Source organism: Trematomus bernacchii, unplaced genomic scaffold (assembly GCF_902827165.1).
Source record: "Trematomus bernacchii unplaced genomic scaffold, fTreBer1.1, whole genome shotgun sequence".
Taxonomy (NCBI): domain Eukaryota; kingdom Metazoa; phylum Chordata; class Actinopteri; order Perciformes; family Nototheniidae; genus Trematomus; species Trematomus bernacchii.
Window position 1 is genome coordinate 18768719 of NW_022987714.1, and position 18209 is coordinate 18786927.

Here is an 18209-nt window from a genome sequence, read left to right on the forward strand (position 1 = left end):
GCTTCATCGAAACCTCTGTGTCGCTGTTAAACACTTCCACCGGAGTTGGCGGAAGTGTTTAACAGCGAAAACAGAGGATGAAGACTTTAGTGGATGAATGCGACTTATACACCAAAGCGACTTATATGTGTTTTTTTCTCTTAACAACACGTTTTTTTATAAGAGCGACTTATACTCAGGTGCGACTTATAGTCCGGAAAATATGGTACCTGAAAATGAGCAAAATAGGGCCCCTTTAAGCAAATTGGCTGTCTTAGAATTAGGGATGCTCCGATCGATCGGCCGCCGATCGATATCGGCCGATACTCACTCTCTGCCAATCGGTGCTCTCTAAAAATGCCGATCGCGAGAGCCGATCGCATGACGTAAAATGATGACGTAAAATACATGACACTTTTCTCTGTGCGCGGCAAAACAAGCTCGCCAAAATGGCTTCACCTCTGGCAGTATTTTAAGGTGTCCGAAATTGACAATAAAATAGCGGTATGCAACGTGTGTGAAGCAGAAATCCTGCAGCTCCAGCCGCTGTGACGGGCTATTTTATCTACCTCTGGAACAAGCTAAACTAGTTATAAATATATGTATTCTTCACTGTCGGGTCACTCATTACTGGATCAGTGAGCTGCATGAGATCTCTGACAGGCTGTCAGGAGAAAGAGAGAGGGGGAGAGAGGAAAAGAGAGCGCTTCCGCTCATTTCTCCCATGTTATTATCCAAAGTTAATGTAAACTTGAATAATGTACTTCATTTCAATGTAATAATTATGTTGGTTGTTGTTTGTGGAAGCGCCAGTGAATGAGCCCCATTAACTGAATTTTAAACATCACTTTAAATGGAAGATCCCCATAGGCCCCGCCCACTCGATCGGATCGGCGATCGGTATCGGCCGATACTGATTCCGGCGATCGGCCCCAAAATTGGCGATCGGAGCATCCCTACTTAGAATGTGTATTGAAACATAAAAACGTATTAAAAGTTCAACATTTTGAAAAGGGTCAAATTTGTTTGGCCATCTTTTATATCCCTCACAACATTTTAATTAATTCAATAAGCAATGGTCTGTTTGAAGAGGGCTGTAGAGGCTTGGGAACATCCACGTTTCTAAGCAACAAGCAGAAACACACAAATCCACATACCCCTACACACAGAGAGAAACAAACACCATCTGCCCACTTCCTGCTGTTCAGGAAGTCTCGGCAGCACTAAGATGGCCGCCCTCATGTAGAGCCGGCTTAAGCCCTGATTGGACACTGTTCCTTGGAGACGGTCGATATGCCAGAAGAAACAGGATGTCAAGATGAAGTAGAGCAAATGCATACGCTATGTGCTAAAGAAATGTAGTGTTTTGCATTCACGATGACGACAGTTTAATACTTGAGCTCCATGTACTTAGCATTCTGCTTTAATAAAGGTTTAACCTCTAACTGAGAGGAAGTGCTCCTTGAAGACCACTTAAAGAAAACCTTTACATTGAATTTGTTTTGTATAATTAATGAGATGGATCTTTGTTTGCACATTAAATTAATACATGTTATGGCAGATTCCTTATTACAGCGTATTTCTGGCTTATTTATTAACACTAGAACCGCCAACGGGTACATTTTACCCGCAGCTGTTTTTTGATTGTATGTAACTTTTTTCAATAAAATATTAAAGTCTCCCAGTCCGTGACTTTTCCTGAAAGTGTGTTATGTAGCACCCTCTGTTGTTAAAAATGGTCAATATGAGGTCAGATTGAAAAAAATCGCCAAAAGAATTGCCATTTATACCTATATCCGCCAGCGGGTAATATTTACCTCATAGAAAATGCAGCGTAAACATGACGTGTTGCTATAGCAACGCCTTTTGTCTACTGCGGTTCCTTATAGATAGAGAGATAGATTGAGAGAGAGAGAGATAGATAGATAGATAGATATATTGATAGATAGATAGAGAGAGAGACATAGACAGATAGATAGTTATAGATAGTGTAACATCTTGGTGAATACAAGATCTTGGATGACTGAGCTCACGTTGAGGATGTAATGCCAAGCCCCCAGGAAGTGCGCCGGACTCTGAGGAAAATATTCGTTGTGGCCAAACGGCGGTACTACACTTCCGTTAGGTTGCTGGGCCCGGAAACACTTTTTCCATTTACTTACATTGGGAAAGAGTGGTCAGTAAATCGTTGGATAATTTTTTTGAAACTAAATAAACTACCCAGTAGTGACAGGGTGTTAAATGATTAATCATGTCTGTTTGTCTGCAGGCTGCATGTATGACAGCTGCACTAATGAGAAGTGACAAAGCATTACTGTTATTGCTTGGACTTTGATTTTCTACCACACAGCATTCTCTTAAATATTATAGAGGACATATTCTGCTCATTGTCAGGTTCATATTTGTATTTAGTGCGTCTACTGGGACATGTCTCCATGCTTTAATGTTCAAAAAGCTCTTTATTTTTCTCATACTGCCTGTGCTGCAGCACCTCTTTTGACCCTCTGTCTGAAACCAGAGCCCAGTCTGCTCTGATTGGTTAGCTGGCCGGCTCTGTTGTGATTGGTCAACTGCTTAGAGATGTCCCGCTCCTTAGCCTTTCAAATACAATGTGTTGGAGCGCTGTATGAGTGTTACATAGTGATGTCACTATGTCATGGTAGTAAACTAAGGAATCCAATGAAGGCGTTGCAGACGGGACCCCAAACTCCCGCAGGCATGTCTTCAGTTGTTGATGTTATGTAGTTGTCACCCATTACCTTGAATACTGTGTTTCTACATTCGGTATCTGATGCACAGTAATCCAAAATATGTTCTTATATGAATCAGGTTTTTATGGGCAAATGTCTTTAACTCGCACGTTGAATCTGAACTGTGTCATTTTGGAAGACTGCCTCATATTGAAAGCTGTTATTTTTTCTCCATGCAATTGTCTTGGCCCGCAGCTCCAATATAACAAACTCAACACTATTCATCTTCATGATGACAGTTCTGAGATAAACTGTCTGTTTACTCTCTCATTTTATTGCTTGCATTATGTGTACAAGAAATTCTCTATTCTGTTTTCTTGTTCAGGGTTGTTTTCAACATCCTGTTGGAAAGTGAGAATTACTTCTGGGAGTTGCCAATGGCTCAATAAAGATCATGCAAATATCCTCGTTTACTCTAGGTCTTCATAAAACTATGTTGAGACAGCAATATACTCCAAACACAGACTTACTGAAACCATTAAAGTGATACCGTATAACCAGCTAAACACTTTATACCTTTGCACTGAGGAAATAGCAGTAACTTCCAGAGACTACTAGGGCATCTTGGATCAATCCAATCCATAACCTGTAGGGAATACCTTTTCCACTTCTGCATATCAGCAGCTGTGGGGCCTTAACAGTAGATTTCTTAGTAAATCTTGGGTAGGGTACACTGGCAGAAAGGTTGAAAGCTTGACACAAGCTGATGCAAGCTTTATATAATCTCAAACGAATCTGAACAATACAAAAAAAACAGATCATTGCATCATAATTCCATAAAACATGGCAGTAGATGTATTTGACAGCCAGCATGTGAAATATCACTCACATTACAGCATTACACTGGTTGTATAAAGCTGCCTCCATATGATAATTGGTTTGTTTTTTGCTGAACACGAGCTGCAGCGAGCTAACATTAGCTTTGCTAGCTGGCGGCGCTCCATACAGCCAGATGTGGGAGAAGAACAAGAGCTTATAAACAGTGGCGTAGCCAGGAATTATTGTGTGGGTGGGCCTGGAGAAATGTAGGTGGGCCAGGGGGAGACATATTAAGCGTGGGGTCTGAGCTGAAACTTCTTTAATGATTTTAATGATTTTGTAATGCACTAATTGAACATAAGCATAAACTAGCAGTGAAAACAAAGACATAGGCACGGCGGCCTCAGAATGTGTGTAAAACTGACATCCACATGACTAGGGATGGGTATCGTTAAGGTTTTAACGGTAGGCCTACTACTACTTTTATCGATACCGCTTATCGATCCGGTCTTTTAACGGTACTCTTATCGTTTTTTTTGGAGAAAAAAATAAGGAAAACTAACTAAACAAATTGTGAACAAAACTAACATTGCTTTTTATTTCAATTAAAGGTGGGGTATGTAATTTATTTCAGAAACACTTTTTGTTATATTCCATGGAATGCTCTTAACATCCCGATAGCAATGAATATATTAAATGCTTTGACAATAAATACATACAAAAATGTAATCTGTGGAAGCCGTAGTACTGTAAAAAGCACGACCAATCATTTTAGCCGGCCCGGCTAAAATAACTGGATGGCCTACCTGCCTGTCAGCCTTCCATGTGTGCACAAACTTATCTCGTGCCCTCATTGGTCATGTGCGCGTTCGTGTGTGTTGGAGGAGGGGCTCTGTAAGGAAGTCTGAAGGAAGTGGCAGATTTTTTCCGGCTGTGTACTTTCAAATTCTAGCGCACTCGGGCCCACCCACAGCTACGCCACTGCTTATAAATACTCTGTTACAAGTAAAAGTCCAGCATTCAAAAGGTTACTCAAGTAAAAGTACAAAGGTATTAGCATGAACATATATTTAAAAGTACCAAAAGTACTCATCTGCAGATGATATGTTTTATAATTATTGAGGCATTAAAGTGTTCTCAAAGCTGGTAAAGGTGCAGCTAGTTTTAATGACTTTGTATACTGCAGGGCAGAGATGGAGTACTCGAGTGCCGATTTTCGGGACTTGTGACTCGACTCGGACTCGCGCATTGATTGACGCGACTTGGACTTGGACTCGTCAATTCTCACGCACGATGACTTGGACTCGGACTCGTGAATGTTCCCCCCCACGATGACTCGGACTCGGACTCGTACATTGACGCTCCGACTTGGACTCGGACTCGAGCAAGTTTTCTCTGGAGTCTGATGTCCTCTAACCTGGCGTGTGCACCTGCGAGGCGAGTTCACGTACTGGGCCCCGCTATTCCAGTCTAAAGATGTCTAGAGACACACCCCGCATCGTGCTGTATCCTTTCACACATTCTGCTTCCACATTGGAAAAGAGCAGCGCAAAATGCTCGTTATGTGGAAAAAATATTGAAGAGAAGCGAAGGCTCCGTAACACATTACTCTAAGGATCGAGTTCAGACATATAGGCTGTCTTGAACACTATCATCAGAGTAACGTGATCTAATCAATAAATAAAGATTCAGCCGATAACACGAAAGCACATGGCTACTTAGCATGCAGAATGACGTCATTTTGCATGCTAAGTAGCCATGTGCTTTCTGGGGCTCAATCTTTATCGGTAAACCGATTTAACCGGTAAAGGTTCCTTCAAAATAAGAGTCCCGATCTTATTACTATCAAAATAAAAGTGCAAAACGAAAACTTTACCATAGGAAAATATTGTATTACAAATAAAATCACTTCTCTAAAAGGTAACTCATTTTAAATATAGTTAGACATATTATGGGTCATTTACAATAATAATAATAATATTAATATTAGTAATAAGCTTTATATTTGTATAGCACCTATTACAAGAATTGTAGCCAAACTGGCTTCACAGCAGTTCAATAGACAGATTAGTATAACATGACAGGATAAAAGCAATGTAGAGGAGCAGCTACATTTCAACACATATATCCACGAAGATTAATACATGAAGACTTGTGACTCGGACTTGACTTGGACTCTTCTTGGGTGACTCGGACTTGGACTCGGACTCGAACACAGGTAATGATGACTCGGACTCGGACTCGACTCGGACACTCCTTGGGTGACTCGGACTTGGACTCGGACTCGAACACAGGTAATGATGACTCGGACTCGGACTCGACTCGGACACTCCTTGGGTGACTCGGACTTGGACTCGGACTCGACTACGACTCTCCCTTGGTGACTCAGACTTGGACTCGGACTCGAAGAGTGGTGACTCGAGAGTGACTTGGACTCGTGAATTGGTGACTTGACTACAACACTGCTGCAGGGTAGCTTGTGAATTTACTCCAGGTGTAACTAACGTCTAATCTAATGATTATATTTATCATATTATTGATCCAACTCTGTAAAGTAACTAAAAGGTATTAAACAAATGTAGTGGACTAAAAGTACACCGTTTTGAGTAGAAGTACAAAGTAGCATGGAAATACTCAAGTAAATTACAAGTAACTCAAAATGATACTTAAGTACAGTACTTGAGGAAATGTAATTAGTTACTTTCCATACAGCCGTTATCTGATTGGTTGCGTGTCAAAAGGTTACCAGCAATGGAGGTCGATGTTGAAATAATTGTAACTTTGAGCACAGCGATTATTGACAATTTCGAGCACTGTAATTCATAGGGTAGAGCTTCTTCTTAGTCGTCCGCTCATGGAACACAATGGCACGGAGAGCTATGGGGGTTATTCCCTATCTTTATTCAAGAGCGTGGTCTTTAAATTTGAGAGCATAATTGATTGATTTCACGTTCAGATAATGTATTTCTTTCCCTCAAACCCTGTCATCGCACTCAAATAGTGCCTGCTTGCGCTTAGATTTGCTCTGCTTCTGCTCAAACTGTACGCTTGCACTCAGATATATTGCTGCTTGCACAGATTTCCTGTGTTCCAGCTTAAAACCGCACTCAGGCTGTTTCTGTGCGCTCGTCAAATGTCTGCTCTCAGATTTCTGCTGTGCGCTTGGATTTTTGTGTGCAACAACCCTGTCAAAATCCCTCAACCAATAGGAGGCCAGGTGTCCTTGTGGGTGCGTTCGCTTTACTTATTAGAGCGTCCCGTAAGGGCGGTTACTCTTTGGTTTATAAACTCCCGCCCTCCACGGCTTCATTACATATACTTCACTTGTTTCATTTACAACTTTTGGGGGGGAAAAAGCACAGTTAATATATATAGATATATATATATATATATATATATATATATATACCAGCACCTTACTATAATAGCTACATTAATAGTAGCCGTAGCACACCGACAGGAGGCCGTGTGCTGCTGGAGCAGAAAAACAGTCTGGAGGATCGCTGTCCAACATGGAGCCAAAGTAAGTTTTTTTATTTTAATGGTACTATTAACATTACTTCCTTCAAATTAATTTGGTAGTCATATTTGTGGCACATCTATGATAATAATTGGCTTTCAAGTGTTGTACGTTACGTGAACACTGTTGCTAGGCAACTGACAACAACATGTGTTTATTTTTTTCTTATTTCATTGTTTAGGAATAGGGAAATATACAGTTTTCTTCATGTCATTTTTAATGTAAGATAAGCCTCTATCACGACTTTTGGTTCACTATAATACACATTTTTGTTGAGAATACGAAGATTTTTTCAGTTCTTGTCAAGCAAATGTATATGTACTAAGTATGTTACTAAAGAGGTTTTAGATTGGCCAGTGTCCATGTGAAGTTATCGTCATCTCTCGTCGTGAAAACAGTATTTCCCGTGTCTGCGTTTTCATAGTAACGTGGTTGCTAGGGACGCAGCTCTCGCTGCCGGAAATGAGAATTCTCGTCACTGTCCAACACATTCTCACTCCCAACTCGTCCTATACGTCAGGATCCCTTGGCGTCACTATCAACGCAGTGGGGGGCCCTTTTGCGTCGATTTTCAACTATCAGGGAGTCCCATTGACTTGCATAGAGCGACACCCCCCCCCCCCTCTCTCTCTATCCTATCGGAACCATGGATAGCCAGCTATTTGTTTACATGTTTAAAAAAGCACCAGAAGCTTATATATAAACATCTAAGTTTTTCGTGCCCCACCACTTTTGTACATATAAAAACGCCACTGGGTCTTACATTAAAAATGACATGAAGAAAACTGTATATTTACAGTTTTTTAAACTGGAACACTGGAAATATGTGCAAGCAGCAATATATCTGAGTGCAAGCGTACAGTTTGAGCAGAAGTAGAGCAAATCTAAGCGCAAGCAGGCACTATTTGAGAGGTTTGAGGGAAAGAAATACATAATCTGAACGTGAAATCAATCAATTATGCTCTCAAATTTAAAGACCACGCTCTTGAATAAAGATAGGGAATAACCCCCATAGAGAGCCATGTTTCCACTGGTCATGTGAAGGCAGCTCCAGTCCAAGTTCCTGCTGGCTGCAGTGCTCCATTAAAGCTGCTACGCTGGAGCAGCTGATTAAGTCCTGCTTTATGGGCCACCTCACCTTGAACACGGCTTACTTAGTAATACACAAGGGCAGCCGTGACAAATGTTACCTCTGCCTGCAGTGTAGGTAAGTGGAGAGGAACATTAATCTGGAGCGCATGGAAACACAAAGGAAATGGAATTCCAAGCACATACAGTAGTATTGGTACAAAGCGTCCTACAGTGATGCTCTGTTCACATGGTTGAATGGTAGATCCATGTTACGAAACTAGAGTGTGTGCTCATCTATCGACTGTTGGTTACAATCAGCAGCGAAAACACAACATGCTTCATTCACACAAATTTGGAACTCTGAACATTTAAAAAAGCCCAGCTGAGCTTGACAACCCTGTTCACATGGGACAATGTGAATTAAATGCAGTATAACACTGTCTCTAGTAGCAGATTAAAGTTTGGGACTCTTAAGCTCTTAACAGAACTAACACTACTTAAAATAAGTGAAACATTTGGCAGACAGCTTTTCTTGTAGCCTATTGGAAGGATCCTCTCCTCTACACACAGCTCAAATAAACCCATTTCCTCTCAATGGGAAAATCGTTCATTTCCAAGGTGGTTAATCACCAACTCCCAGCCTCACTGCCACCAAAAAGTCCCTTTATCTTCATATGAAGAAATATATTAGTTATTTTAATGGCTTTAGGACCTCACAAGCCTCACAGTAGTGCCTTTTCCATTGTGAAACTAATAATTATTGGTTCTATTGAGAGTCGATTTGGTTCTTGACTTTTTTTCAGTAATATCATTAGAAGATGATTTTTTAATCATTTTCAACAGCTATCATGGGCCGATAGAAACATGCTAGCCTAGCTACATGAAGGCTGCTAACAACCATTAATGCAACACTCACTAGAAAGTAGATATACCAGTCCTCTCTATTCTCTGTCCTGCATAGTCTTGAAATATAGTATGATCCCATTTCCAAAATATAATCTAATATTCAGACCAATATAGTATTTAGCAAGGTCTAAAACTTTGGGGTTGTGTGTGTGTGTGTGGTGTGTGTGTGTGTGTGTGTGTGTGTGTGTGTGTGTGTGTGTGTGTGTGTGTGTGTGTGTGTGTTTTTTCCTTTACTGTACTCACATGTAACGCAGGTGGGGGTTCTTGGAGAAGACACGAGCCTGGATCGAATACAGATTGCTCCTTGTAATCGTTCTATTAACACACAAAAATAGAAACTTGAATAAGACACGATCTGCAGGGACATTATGCTGCTCACTTTGATTTAGTCAAAAGAGTCAAAAAGACAAAACAGTTAATTGAACAGAATTCAGTCTGTTTATCATTTCAATTACATTTTAAAAGGAAATATTTAAAAACCTGTTCAATATGGTTAGTTGCGTTGTTATTTAAAAGTTTAAGTCCATAATTGTATTTATCATAATTGAGTCCCCAAACTCTTTGAAAATGCAATAGTACATTATGGAAGAAAGTTTCTGAAGACATAATATCAGTTGTTAAAACACCTTGGAACTCTCTCTGAGTACCATCCATTCCCTCTCACAATTGTTTTGCTTTCAACTCTGCAGTTTAAGGCCCCGTCCACACGGAGACGATTTTAGTTGTATCCGCTAAAGTTCTTTATCGGAGCCCGAAACCGATACACTTTGAAAACGGCTCCCAAAGTGGGTAAGTCTGGAGACGAAACGCTTGCGGCTCCGTGTGTACGCCCTATACGATAATTTCCTGAATCGATGACGCCATAGCCCCGCCTCTCCCCACCTCTCCGGCTCACCCCCGCGTCATTGCTGCTGCGTTTCGCCAACAACAACAACAACAACAATGGCGGATCACAGGGTTGAGTGATCGACTATTCCTTCGCAATTTAACATCACATTGGATATGGGCTGAACTTGTCCTTGATTGGAGGACTTTGCAAAAATGTGCTTAAAATGCATGAAAAACGCACATTATTCAAAATGGCCGACTTCCTGGGGGGCGGGGCTAATGGAAGGCAATATGAAATATGTCCGCAATTCCATCAGGAATATCTGTGCCAAGATTCGTGAAGTTTGGAGAAACTATATGTGACTACCACACAATAGGGGGCACTACTGAGCTATTTTAACAAAAAATTACGATTTTTTTTTTTTCACATTCTCGAAAGGGTTGTGGGCTGTGACGTGTGTCCCAAGTTTTGCGTCCGAAGCTCATTTTAGCACATCGCAATTTAAAAAAAATGTCTAGGCCACGCCCACATTCGTCATTCGTTGCAACACTTTAAATCTCAGTTCATACTCACCCCCAGAGTACAATTTATTTTGTCCATCCGTTCTTGAGTTATACATTTGTGGTGTTTTTGGCGCCCCCTATAGTCCAAAATGAAAATGCTTTGGTGTGCCTATTCCCCAAGACAGACTGAACCTATCCACCAAAATCTGTGATATTTGGATACATTGTTGATGAGTTATGAGCATTTATTTCTAAGCCCCGCCTTTTTGCAAATACGTTTTGATTAATGGCGGCCATATTTATCGACTGAACATGCTCATTTCCTAGGGTAATGTCTCTGACCCTCCACCGATGCTGTATACTAAGTTTGGTGTCGAAAAACTAAAAATTGAAATTTAAGTGAATATTTCACTGTTTGGAACATTATGCTAATTAAAGGGAGCTAAAATGTAGAGCAGGTCCACCCGGATAAGTGTGCAACATTTCAGGTCAAATGGACTTATGGTGCGACTATGTAAATGTTTCCAAAATTATTTACATATAGGTGGCGCTAGCGAGCATGTTAGACAATTTGAACCCATTGACTCCAGAATGTCAAATTTTTCATCGGTCCTGGCATCCGTGCAAAATTATACAACTTTTGAAGCGTCCTAAAGCCCTCAAAAACAGGGTTCTAAGAACTGGAAGAATAATAATTCCTAGGATAACAATAGCTGTTCAATAATAATGAGCTGGTGAGGACAAAGTGAGGGCTGGTTAAAGAAAGAGAGACAAAGGTCATACCACAAGATTTAACTGGGTTTACAACTGCATCACACCGTTGTGCCCATTGTTTACATGTCTTAGAAAAATAATCGATTCTGAATGGTCAATTTGGACATTCAGCGGCCTCTCCTTTTTTCAGAGCAAACTGTTGCTAAGGAATGCTCAGATTAAGGGACTATGTGGAAACAAACACTAAAGGGAACAGTAGAAGACAGACAGGAAGTAAACACTAAAGGGAACAGCAGAAGACATACCGGAAGTAAACACTAAAGGGAACAGCAGAAAAAGACAGACAGGAAGTAAACACTAACAGGAACAGTAGCAGAAGAGAGGCAGGAAGTAAACACTAAAGGGAACAGCAGAAGACAGACAGGGGGTCGATGCCAAGCTGCTTATTTGTCATTTCCTCCCTCCTCGCTCAAAACACAAGTTGTTCTGGTGCGCCATCTTAAGGAGCGTTCCATGGCACTTATTTGTGCTTGGAGGAGCGAGGATTGAGGGGCGGAGATTGATAACCGAGGAGTGATAATCGAGGAACAATCCTTCTGTGAGATCCTCAGCGCCCAGACATGCCCCCTTACTGTGTACCAGTCACTGATTGGATGCTGCAGCGCATCCACTGATCCGATCAGAGCGGTTTAACAGCGGAGTGAAGACACATACAGATTAAACTCAGGGGAATCTTATGTGCAGGTGTGTGAGAAACAGGTGACACACTGCTGCTGCTCTGGCAGTGATGACTGTCTTTGTATTAGTAGTAGAACAGCGGTCATGTCTGCAAACCCAAACTCTTTCAAATCTCTCTCTGCAGCGACTGACAGCCGATCAGTGATCAGCTGATGATATCATCACTAACGGAAGTCTCTTAACGTGTTGCTCCGAGGAAAGGACGTCTCATTGCTCTTTAAACACTATTCCTTGTGTCCTCTCTCTTCACATGGTTTCCTTGCATCTCTCCATGCATCCCTGGTGGGAGGGACTAAGACGAAAGTGAGGGAAGCATGGATGCAAGTTAGGAACTTTGCATGCAGCTATTAAGTAAACACTTAAGGGAACAGCAGACACAAGAAGACAGGCTGGAAGTAAACACTAACGGGAACATGAATAAAAGAAAGGCAGAAAGTAAAAACTAAAGGGATCAGCACAAGACAGACAGGAAGTAAACACTAAAGGGAACAGCAGAAGAAGACGGACAGGAAGTAAACACTAAAGGAAACAGCAAAAGACAGAAAGGAAGCAAACACTAAAGGGAACAGCAGAAGACAGACAGGAAGTAAACACTAAAGGGAACAGCAGAAGAAGACAGACAGGAAGTAAACATTAAAGGGAACAGCACAAGAAGACAGACAGAAAGTAAACACTAACAGGAACATGGTATGGGCTCTGGCAGTGTTTAAAAACTGGTTAATGGAAAAGAAGATGTTACTGGCTTGGATAGTTACAGAAAACCTTGATCAGTGCTGCCGTCATTTTAAGCTACGTTGCTGTCGGCGCAGTTCCAGCAGTTGCTCCCAGTAAATAAGTAAGTAATAACCGGAAAAGCATGACATGGGACCTTTAAAGCACCACTTGGTCTATGTGCAGCCTCACAGAGCTGTTAGCATGGCTTTGGACTCACATTATGGTTTTGATCATTGAATTGCCTGATGAACTTTAAGGTTCCATAATGATTTCACTTGTTGTCTCTATTGTTTTTGTGAGGGCCACAGCCACATAAAGCAATTACACTTCCCCCTCACCTCCACTAGTTTACCTCATTACAGTTGCACTAAATCACAACCGTAATTAACAACACACATTTGATTCAACTGGTAAACTTTATATTTGCTTGTAACTTGACATTATTTAATTCATTTTCACACATTTTAGCACAGCTAACGCAAGTATTTGTTTGTATTAACGACTTTCTTTGTCTTTGAGTTACCGTGGTCATTGGGGGAGGTTACTTCCTGGTTCAGCAAAAGGCGTGGCTGAGGGCTGATGATGGATAAATACTGCAAGCAGCCGATTGGGCCAAATTGGGATAAACCACATGCTTCCATGTAAAAGAGGGGTATGTGTTTTGTCAGTGTTTTTTTTTTTATTCTGTCAATCTTAATTACCCCTTGTTTTCTATTTTCTTATAAGAGATATTTTCTCTCTTGTATAGGCCTAGTTATTAGATTATTGGTCTATAATGTTTTTTTCCAAATGTGGGTAAAAAAAAAAACACTTTCAATCTTTCAATTAAAAAAATTATCAAAGTAAAGGATCTTTACCTACCACTTAATGTATTCATTTTTTCTGGTAGACATGACACCAACATTAAACTCCAACTACATTGAAACGTTTACAGCTTTGAGCTTGAAGCAATTCTAATGTATGGCACAGTGCACAGGATGTGTTGAATTGACTAAGTTACTTTGAAGTGCATCCTCTTCAGAGCAACAGGCAGCCAATGTTAAGAAGCTCTTAACAGTGTGCATGTGCACTCACTCTTCAGTGCTACTTTTGGAAAACTCTTGTTAGAAAACACTCGACTTCTGGGATTATACTAATCTGGAAGCAGTGCCAAACACCTGACTTTAGCTGTCTCTCAGTTGTGTACTCCTGTACTAACATTTGCAATGTTTAGTGCATAAGTGCTTCCCAATGCAACATATGGAAAAATGCCGTGCAGTATGAGCAACTGGTGCACTAAAAACGGTCAAAAGTGGAGTGTTAAACACTGCATACTTCTTTTGCTGAATGATCGCCATCCTGGCTACGAATGGGAAGTTGTGGGACGAGCTGTGATCGCGGTTGCTTCAGTACTACTTATTTGTATAGTGCAACATAGCACTATACAAATAAAAGACTGTGGTTTTTCTTAGTATTCTACAAATGTATGCTGGTATTGACAAGAAGCCAACATTAATTGTATGGGTTAATTGAGCGATCTGTAACGATTTGCTACCATGAACGATGACGTTGCTATATAGCTAGCTAGCCAAAATCCTTTTTTGTGAGGGCACAGCCATTGTCTGTGTTTAAAACAAGACTACATGGTCTCAATTCACACACAGTGAACAGTTTATAGTGTACAACACACTTTGTACTAAGGGATGTGTCCGAGTTGAGATACAGCGCCTGAGTAACTGACACCATCAGCTCCCCTGATTGTAACAACCCTGCTGAGTGGTGATGTTCCTGCTTATTTGAACAAACCTGGCCTGATTGAAGGCAAAGTGGACAGTACTGTTATTATAAAATGAGAGGAGAAAATCACACCAATGGACAAACTAGATGGGAAATGTTTCATAATGTCTCGATTGCTTTATTAACGAGAACTATTATTTCAAGTGACATTTCACCCTGTAGACGCATTTGGGAAATATTCAGAGATACAGAAGAACATTTTAAACTCACAGCCTCTGTAAGCCGGTGTAGAGCTCCATGTCCACATCCCTCAATGTCTGCAGGCCAGTCCAGTTCTCAATGTGTCTGGAAAAAGGACAGACAAGACATATTAGTAATGTTACAGTGAATTATGTTATTCATTATGGCTAAATCTGCAAATTATATTCCCAATTAATCGATTAAACATCAGAAAATTGTGAGCAAAAACATGCTTAGGGCAAGAAGGATAAGTGATAGACTTCAAAAAAAGATAGAGCAAAGTAACAAAAACCACCCTACTGATTGAGTTGGGGTAAAGCAAAAGGCATCAAAATGCTAAGAAATAACAAAGTGGAATACCTTGAACGACAGAGAAGAGAAACAGAGCAGCAAAGACTAAATACACAAGGGAGGAGGGGAAGGGAAGATTAGGGGGAAACACACTAAGGCAGTGAGTCTCTCCTAAAAAACAAAGATACGTGGCAAATACCCACACCACAGAGAGACCAGAGAATGTTTTTTTGAACTTTTATTGTAATCTTCCAAATAACTTGCAGTTGATTTCAATCTAATTAAAAAATGATTGAAAAATGATTTACTGCGTTTGTGAGTTTTTCATGGTCATATTTCACAAGTGGGCTCAAAGCTGATTTCTGTTGTGGTGCGTTTCTATATAAAGTTAAGGCAAAGATGCACATTGAGGCAAGGTGATGCAAATGACGTGAATGTGAGGTGTGTGTATGTTGTGAAATCACGCTGCCTTGCGAAGGCCAATCAGAATTGAGATTGTCATTACTAACGTTGTTGAAATGGGATAGATCAGCCAGTTCACCTGCACACAGAACTCTACAGTACCTCAAATGTGTCTTGCAGTCAGGCTTTTTATTATAAAGGGCAAATGGAGCAAAGCTCTTCTGACTTATAAAGGCGTTGTTGTGTTATTGTTGTCATAGAAAAAAAAAAAACCCCGCTGGGACGTTTTCTCTGATAAAACGCGAGACTCTCTCCAATGCCCTGCCAGTGCCTTTTTGACAAAAAAAAAGGTGCTCAGGGGACACAGGTACGTACTGGCAGAAGCTTTGTAATATACACACAGGTTTACTACAATCCATTCAAACTGATTCATCAAACCCAATGTGGTTCCTCCACAGTCACAGTGCTCATGTATACTGGTCTGATTTCACTCACTGCTTTGGTTTGTTGGCCGTGAAAGTTTGTAACATGGCCTTGTGGGAGTCCAGCAGCAGAAGCAGCATCGTGGCCCATTTTACACCCAGCAGCGGATGGCAACAAATCAAAACACGCAAATCACATCACACTGAACATCTGTTTACCCCAGAGACCCCCTCCTGGCTCTGACTCTCTGAGTGTGTGTGTGTGTGTGTGTGTGTGTGTGTGTGTGTGTGTGTGTGTGTGTGTGTGTGTGTGTGTGTGTGTGTGTGTGTGTGTGTGTGTGTGTGTTTGTTTGTGTGTGTCCTTACAAAGGTATGCATGCAAAGATCAGTTAGAGGTTCTGTTTGTCCATCTGGCTTCCTGGAATTGATTCACTTAAACACCTCTGCATATTTACTCTATCAAATTGAAATAGCTTTATTGGCATGACCCTAATTACGTACAGTACTGCCAACAAATGTGGCTTTATTTATGTATCACACAAAAGACGAACAGTGTCCAAAGACTTGCCTTAACCCACAAACTGGTGTATGATGGGATAGACTCAAACTGTCATTCCAGTGGGCGTTGCATATTGATTGGCTGAGTTCATTTTTAGCTGTTAGCAGCATCTGCCCCCCCGAGGGCCTGCTGATTGACTTATTGAAAGGGAGATCCATTATCCATTTCACTGTCTAAACACAGCAGTCACTGGTGCCACTGTGAACACACACACACACACACACACACACACACACACACACACACACACACACACACACACACACACACACACACACACACACACACGGATAAGTATTTCCATGGAGTTCTCTCTGTATGGCAGCTTTCTGCAGCAGCTTTTCATCTCTGAATATACAATCTTGTAGAAGGGCCAGTGTCAAAGAAAAAGCTTTGCTTGGTAATAAAGTTGCCTTTTTTGCATAGATTACAGAATGGACTGAACACACTGCAGCCTTTTTGAAATGCAGCTCACACTAGAGCAGCGTTAGCTGGAGCAAATCAAACGTGTACTGAGAAGAGACTTCTAACTGACAACATGCTGTCTTTGGAAACACCACTACTGGTTTTAAATAACAGTGAGGACTACACTGCCACGCGAGTGAAGAAAAACTTGCTTGAGAATCAATGAATCAATAACAAATATATTTCTTTTACCAAGCTACAATGGTGGGGCTGGTGGTCTTTTGTGTATCAAAGTCTTAAGTACCAACCAGTATTCTCTTGGAATTGACTGTGGATATTCACTGCGTCTAGAGGATGACCTTTTCTCTGTACCTTTATTAGGCTCAATATTCTGAAGTACACAAGAGAAATCAAAATGCGCAGAAACCTTTTCTCTCCAAATGTCTTGGCTTCTTCTACTCAGAACATAGCCCATTTGTGTGACCTGAAGAGATTGGTCTCAACTCAAGCCCATGAAGGAGTGAGTAACTTTAGTTCAGCTTAAAAATGTTTCCCAAAAAATATATATATTGATAACAGCGTCTGTTATTGGTTTTTCGGTTATGACCAATCAGGTACCGGTAACAATTTAGTACCGGTTCTCGATACCCTTCCCTACGAGTTTAGAGAGTCTGAAAACATGGCTGATATTAGTGTCTACTAGTATTTGTTCAAATACAAGAAGCTGCTTTTTAAGGAACTGCTTTGTCACTTTATGGACTCAAGAACGTTTTCGTTTCACTGTAAAACTCTTAATAAGTCCCCAGTATTATATAGAATAAGTTACAATTTAAATGCTGATGCCAACACTGACAATCCCCCCCCCCCCCCCCCCCCCCCCCCCCTTTCCCTTCCACATCTTGGCAATTTGTGAAGAGTCAGACCTCTCTCCCCCCCACACACAAACCCTCAATGTTTGCCTGCCAGGACACAGAAGGATCTGCAACATTACAGCAGCCTCCTACGCTCTCTGCCTCCAAAGTGTGAGAGCCACAGAGATGGAGGTGAGGAGAGGGGGAGCAATGATGCTGGCTGAGTGAAAAATAGAACCGAGAGGAGATGGCAGGTGGATTTGAGCTGCATACCAGCATTTTTAAAGAGAACCAGCACCTGAAGCTTTTCTGTTACACAGGATTACTCAGGCTCACCTGCAGGTTCTGTGTATGTCCTTCAGGAATCCTTCCTCCTTCCTTTTCTTTCTGTGTCTCTCTAGTGCCTCCCCCTCTCTCCACTAATGTATTCATGCCTTCTGAAAGGCAACCTGTCATTCAAATAAAGAAAGGTCTCCTGGGGCCAACTAGCTGCTACCATCATCTCCAGCTATCACACACTATTTACAGCAGCCGGAGAAAGAGTGAAAGGATCAAAGATGGAAGAAACGAGAGAAGAAGAGAGATGGCTTAAAGAATTGCTTGTGATTACGTCTGTCTTCAAATGGTGTGTGTGTGTGTTTGAGTGTGTAAGGTGTGAGGGTTGAAACAATTGCTGCGTTTGGTTTCAAACACATTAAACATTCATGAAATTCAATTTGCAAGAGACCAACGTGTGTGTGTGTGAGGGAGGTTGTGGATGGTGTGCTGACATCGAAACAGACGCAGGCACGTTTGAGTATTAAACTGTCTTTGATATGTGTGTGTGTGTGTGTGTGTGTG

General features: G+C 41.2%; 1 protein-coding gene across 1 annotated transcript in view; it reads right to left on the reverse strand.

Annotated features, from left to right (window-relative positions):
- ntrk3a (neurotrophic tyrosine kinase, receptor, type 3a) overlaps positions 1–18209 on the reverse strand; it is a 182832-nt gene that overhangs the window by 136081 nt on the left and 28542 nt on the right. Inside the window, exons 2-3 of the mRNA XM_034141125.1 lie at positions 14470–14544; positions 9229–9300 (exon numbers count right to left, since the gene is read on the reverse strand). Coding sequence (XP_033997016.1) covers positions 9229–9300; positions 14470–14544 — 147 coding nt within the window. The remainder of the gene's footprint in view (positions 1–9228; positions 9301–14469; positions 14545–18209) is intronic.